Below are 6,337 nucleotides of genomic sequence, written 5' to 3' on the forward strand. Positions count from 1 at the left end.
ACAGACAGACAGACAGACAGACAGACAGACAGATAGATAGATAGATAGATAGATAGATAGATAGATAGATAGATAGATAGATAGATCAGACAGACAGACAGACAGACAGACAGACAGATAGATAGATAGATAGATAGGTCAGACAGACAGATAATTAGACAGACAGACAGATGTTAGGTAACTCCCCCTCCCCATTCGGTGTGTTTTTATATTCGGAATGTCCTCGAGCCAATCCTGGGTGATGCACACAGCAGGGTATCTCGGTATAAAACCCGGGCCCCGCTTAACGGAGCCGCTCAGATGCGACGCGTTTCCTGCGCGTGGCGTCGCCAAAAAGCCCTCAGAAAAACGGAAGAATAAAGGGTTGAGGCGCGCGCCCGCCCACTTAACATCCAGGATCATGCTTCTCATTATTTTCCTAATCAGTGTGTTAAGTGTACTGGGACCGGAGGGTCAGAGCCCGAGCACGACGCTGCGCCCCCCGGTGACCGAGGAGAGCGGTCAGTGCTCGGCCGCGTGCGAGTCCCGGCAGCAGAGTAAACTGCTGCGCCTGCACTCCATCCGCTCGCAGATCCTGAGCGCGCTGCGCCTCGAGCGCGCGCCGAACCTCACACGAGACGCGGCGAGACAGCTGGTGCCCAGAGCGCCGCCGCTGCTCGAGCTCCTCAGCCGGTACGAGAGGCAAAATGGCAGTACGGGCGAGGATTACGAGGAGGCGGAGGAGCGCGAGGAGGCCAGCACCGAGACAATCATCACCATGGCGACGGAACGTAAGCGCGTTTCCCTGATGCAATTCGTATAACAATGAAAAAGCTGCTGCTGCACGCGGACTTTACAGTGTGTAGAGCTGCACTGTAGCCGTAAAGCTAATGTAGCTAACAAGTAATGGAAGTTTATGGCCATCAATTAGCATCAAGAAGAAATAGCCGTTCATGAACATTAGTAAAGTAGATTTATTGAACATTTTAAGAATAAATCCATTTAAATATCATGACAGTATATTAAGATGAACCAGAAACGACAAAAGAAATCAGAAACACGGTATTTCCTTTAAATCTATTTCTTCTCGTTCCAGCACAAAGCGTTTCTCAGACCAACTCCGTCCCACGGTGCTGTTTATTCTCGCTCAGCCCCAAGATTTTGCCTGACAACATCGTGAAGGCTCAGCTGTGGATCCACCTGCGTCTGGGCAAAGAGGCCACCAGCGTCTTCATGCAGATCTCGCGCCTGCAGCCGCCTTTCTACAGCAATCCCAGACCCAAAATCCTCTCTCTGAAGATCGACGCCGACGCCCACACCAACCCGTGGCAGAGCGTCGACATGAAGCAGCTGCTGCAGGCGTGGCTCAAGCAGCCTGAGAGTAACTTTGGGATCGAGATCAAGGCCTTCGACAGCCAGGGGAAAGACTTGGCCGTGACCTCTGCCGAATCGGGGGAGGAGGGGCTCGTGAGTTCATTTCATTATCATCTTCATTACAGCCATGGTGCTAGCTTCACGAGGCATCAAACCATGGATGTTAGCTTTTGATTGAGAATTAGCTAATGCTAGTCAAAATTAGCTGTATGTTCAAAAAGATAACTAGCTTTATTTTTGCTAGATGTCTCTGATGATTTATCTGACGAGCTTATCGCTAGGTACTGTTTATAACTCTCGCTGCCCCTCCCCCACACTACTTAGTAATCTTAGGAGTGTATATTAAGGTCAGGGCACCGTGGACTGTGGGAGTGTCCATACCGGACTGTTGTATACGATTGATTCTGTGGTCCAGTTGTGTGGATTTCTTTTTCACCTTGTCAAAAATCATTTGCAAACTCATGCAAATTAGCCTGGTCTGTGGAGAACAAATCACAGTCTCCCAGAGGAAAGCTGCTAGTGTCCCTGTAGCACTGTCCTACGTTCTGGCTAGCGAGTGTCACATCTCTTGTTTTGCATATAGTTTGTTTCTTGTGGGCGTCTGTCGACCGCTGCTTCTGTTCCTTCTGTCTCCCTACACGTTTAATGAGGACAGGAGATAAGCGCAGACAGGAAGTAAAGTTTTGAGCGGGGAATCATTGAATCGTTTAAGACTATTCTAGCGTCAGTTGTCTTGAGTTACTTTTCTTGAGAATTCTTGATCAGTAACCTCACTTTGTTTCAAAATAATAATGATGAGATTAATAAAATATCCATTTATATGTTTACGAATTACAGAACTTTATTAACTGGACGTCACTTCTATCTCCTTTTGCGTCTATTTCCCCAGCAACCCTTTCTAGAGGTCAAGATCACAGAGGTGCCGAAACGTTCCAGACGAGAATCCGGCCTCGACTGCAACGAGCGCTCTTCTGAATCCCGCTGCTGCCGCTACCCGCTCACCGTGGACTTCGAGGACTTCGGCTGGGACTGGATCATCGCGCCTAAGCGCTACAAGGCCAACTACTGCTCGGGCGAGTGTGAGCAGGTCCACCTGCAGAAGTTACCGCACACGCACCTGGTGAACAAGGCGAACCCGCGTGGGACGGCCGGACCGTGCTGCACGCCCACCAAAATGTCCCCCATCAACATGCTCTACTTCAACCACCGAGAGCAGATCATTTACGGGAAGATCCCTTCCATGGTGGTGGATCTCTGCGGCTGCTCCTGAGATTTGCCCTGGTTTAAGTTTAAACGCGTCTGATAGAAAGTCTTTGGGAACCTAGAGGAATTCTGCTTCATTTCTATCACAGTGTCACTGCTCTGCACCTCGCCACATTTATCCCTTTATAGCAAGACTGAATGTTGTGGAATATCTGAGAAACCAGCCAGCTCCTGCTCTCTCTCACACCATAAACACTCCCTCCCTCACCAGACTCTCTTATTGCTCGCTTTTGAGGCTAATAAGAAAAATCTCAGCTTGTCATCTTACTGAGCAACAGCAAAAAATCCCCAAACTCCTCTGTCCTGAAGCTGTCAGAGAGTTCCAGCTTCACCTCTGACTGTTACAAAGCTCTGACACTGGAGATTCCTTCCATACATCTAAATGTTAATAAATGTCTTTTTACTTTCAGAAAACTTCATCATACCAACTATTTTTAAAACCTGTTGATGAGGAGTGTCCGTTGTTCGAGTCCCGGTGAAGGAGCCGTTACTACAGAAACAATAAAAAAATCGAATTTTCGGACTACCCCGACTTCCCAAATAGGATATCTGAGTTGAAGGCCTGTTTCTTCGTCCTGTGGGAAGTCGGAAATTTCTGACTATTATAGAAGTTAGCTGTAATTATTTGATCGCAGTGTTAACACTTCCGCTTGGTGCCAGCGTAATAAAACTGTAGCAACACTAACAGGACAAAAACCCCGTTTCCTCCACCGGTAAGAGTTTTAGATGCGGTCTGCACGTGTAGCCATGTTTACTGTAATGTGCTTCAGATCAGGTCCTGTAAGTAGGGGGCTGTGTAACACTTTATGGTTTAGAAGCAAATATAAATAATGTGTTTTAAAAAAAGCAGTTTAGAGCAAAGCTATGGAATCAGTAGAGCACCAGAGCAGCAGGTCCTGATATATTAGCTGCATGAACAACGTAGAGAAGAAAGTTTATAATGTGCTTATTACAGTGTTAGTACAAGTCTTAGTGCAGCATGAGGGAGACTGTTAGATGAAACAATGTTAGAGTTCACAGCAGGACTGAGATTAGGAGAGGCATTACTGACGAGAGAGAGAAAGAGTGAGTGACAATGAGAGCAAGAGTGAGACAGACAGATCAAGAGTGAGAGCATGAGTGAGACCATTAGATCGAGAATGATACAGACTGAGAGCGAGACAGATGAGAGTGAGACAGTTGCTTTGATAGTGAGACAGACTGAGATTGAGACACTTAGATTGGGACTGAGACAGTTAGATCAAAGTGAGACAGATTGAGAGTGAGACAGTTAGATTGAGAGTGAGACAGTGGGAGAGAGAGTGAGACAGTTACATAGAGAGTGAGAGCATAAGTCAGATTGAGTGAGGGTGCATGAGTGAGAGTTAGATTAAGAGTGAGACAGATTGAGAATAAGAAGTAGGAGCGAGAGTGAAACAGTGAGAGTGAGACAGTTAGAACAAGAGTGACAGTGAGAGTTTAGACAGTTAGAACGAGAGTGACAGTGAGAGTGAGACAGTTAGATTGAGAGTGACAGTGAGACAGTTAGAACAAGAGTGACAGTGAGAGTGAGACAGTTAGATTGAGAGTGACAGTGAGACAGTTAGAACAAGAGTGACAGTGAGAGTGAGACAGTTAGATTGAGAGTGACAGTGAGACAGTTAGAACAAGAGTGACAGTGAGAGTGAGACAGTTAGAACGAGAGTGACAGTGAGACAGTTAGAACGAGAGTGACAGTGAGAGTGAGACAGTTAGATTGAGAGTGACAGTGAGACAGTTAGAACAAGAGTGACAGTGAGAGTGAGACAGTTAGATTGAGAGTGACAGTGAGACAGTTAGAACAAGAGTGACAGTGAGAGTGAGACAGTTAGATTGAGAGTGACAGTGAGACAGTTAGAACAAGAGTGACAGTGAGAGTGAGACAGTTAGATTGAGAGTGACAGTGAGACAGTTAGAACAAGAGTGACAGTGAGAGTGAGACAGTTAGATTGAGAGTGACAGTGAGACAGTTAGAACAAGAGTGACAGTGAGAGTGAGACAGTTAGAACGAGAGTGACAGTGAGACAGTTAGAACGAGAGTGACAGTGAGACAGTTAGAACAAGAGTGACAGTGAGAGTGAGACAGTTAGATTGAGAGTGACAGTGAGAGTGAGACAGTTAGAATGAGAGTGACAGTGAGACAGTTAGAACAAGAGTGACAGTGAGAGTGAGACAGTTAGAACGAGAGTGACAGTGAGACAGTTAGAACAAGAGTGACAGTGAGACAGTAAGAACGAGAGTGACAGTGAGACAGTTAGAACGAGAGTGACATTGAGAGTGAGACAGTTAGATTGAGAGTGAGACAGAACGAGAGTGAGAGTGAGACAGTTAGAACGAGAGTGAGAGTGAGACAGTTAGAGTGAGAGTGAGACAGTTAGAACGAGAGTGAGAGTGAGACAGTTAGAACGAGAGTGAGAGTGAGACAGTTAGAACGAGAGTGAGAGTGAGACAGTTAGATTGAGAGTGAGACAGTTAGAACGAGAGTGAGAGTGAGACAGTTAGAACGAGAGTGAGAATGAGACAGTTAGAATGAGAGTGACAGTGAGACAGTTAGAACGAGAGTGAGAGTGAGACAGTTAGAACGAGAGTGAGAGTGAGACAGTTAGATTGAGAGTGAGAGTGAGACAGTTAGATTGAGAGTGAGAGTGAGACAGTTAGAATGACAGTGACAGTGAGACAGTTAGAATGAGAGTGACAGTGAGACAGTTAGAATGAGAGTGAGAGTGAGACAGTTAGAATGAGAGTGAGACAGTTAGAACGAGAGTGAGAATGAGACAGTTAGAATGAGAGTGACAGTGAGACAGTTAGAACGAGAGTGAGAGTGAGACAGTTAGAACGAGAGTGAGAGTGAGACAGTTAGATTGAGAGTGAGAGTGAGACAGTTAGATTGAGAGTGAGACAGTTAGATTGAGAGTGACAGTGAGAGTGAGACAGTTAGAATGAGAGTGACAGTGAGACAGTTAGAACAAGAGTGACAGTGAGAGTGAGACAGTTAGAACGAGAGTGACAGTGAGACAGTTAGAACAAGAGTGACAGTGAGACAGTAAGAACGAGAGTGACAGTGAGACAGTTAGAACGAGAGTGACATTGAGAGTGAGACAGTTAGATTGAGAGTGACAGTGAGAGTGAGACAGTTAGATTGAGAGTGACAGTGAGAGTGAGACAGTTAGAATGAGAGTGACAGTGAGACAGTTAGAACGAGAGTGAGAATGAGACAGTTATATTGAGAGTGACAGTGAGACAGTTAAATTGAGAGTGAGACAGTTAGAACGAGAGTGAGAGTGAGACAGTTAGATTGAGAGTGAGAGTGAGACAGTTAGAACGACAGTGAGAGTGAGACAGTTAGAACGAGAGTGAGAGTGAGACAGTTAGAGTGAGAGTGAGACAGTTAGAACGAGAGTGAGAGTGAGACAGTTAGATTGAGAGTGAGACAGTTAGAATGAGAGTGAGACAGTTAGAACGAGAGTGACAGTGAGACAGTTAGAATGAGAGTGACAGTGAGACAGTTAGAACGAGAGTGAGAGTGAGACAGTTAGAACGAGAGTGAGACAGTTAGAACGAGAGTGAGAGTGAGACAGTTAGAACGAGAGTGAGACAGTTAGAACGAGAGTGAGAATGAGACAGTTAGAATGAGAGTGACAGTGAGACAGTTAGATTGAGAGTGAGAGTGAGACAGTTAGATTGAGAGTGAGACAGTTAGATT

At 45.8% G+C, this 6,337-nt stretch overlaps 1 protein-coding gene across 1 annotated transcript; it reads left to right on the forward strand.

The window, feature by feature from the left end:
- The first annotated feature begins 202 nt into the window (after positions 1-202).
- On the forward strand, positions 203-4,945 carry mstna (myostatin a). The gene is made up of 3 exons (XM_058381523.1): positions 203-770; positions 1,076-1,446; positions 2,243-4,945. Exons 1-3 carry the CDS (start codon positions 218-220, stop codon positions 2,621-2,623), a joined length of 1,305 nt encoding a protein of 434 aa, XP_058237506.1. The 5' UTR covers positions 203-217; the 3' UTR covers positions 2,624-4,945.
- The last annotated feature ends 1,392 nt before the right edge of the window (positions 4,946-6,337 follow it).

Source organism: Hemibagrus wyckioides, linkage group LG27 (assembly GCF_019097595.1).
Source record: "Hemibagrus wyckioides isolate EC202008001 linkage group LG27, SWU_Hwy_1.0, whole genome shotgun sequence".
NCBI lineage: Eukaryota > Metazoa > Chordata > Actinopteri > Siluriformes > Bagridae > Hemibagrus > Hemibagrus wyckioides.

Bases quoted from the DNA above. Each gene is read 5' to 3' on its own strand.
- mstna (XM_058381523.1), top strand. From the start codon at position 218: ATGTCCTCGAGCCAATCCTGGGTGATGCACACAGCAGGGTATCTCGGT. The intron at 771-1,075 runs GTAAGCGCGTTT...TTCTCGTTCCAG, and splicing joins CATCACCATGGCGACGGAAC to CACAAAGCGTTTCTCAGACC. The intron at 1,447-2,242 runs GTGAGTTCATTT...CTATTTCCCCAG, and splicing joins AATCGGGGGAGGAGGGGCTC to CAACCCTTTCTAGAGGTCAA.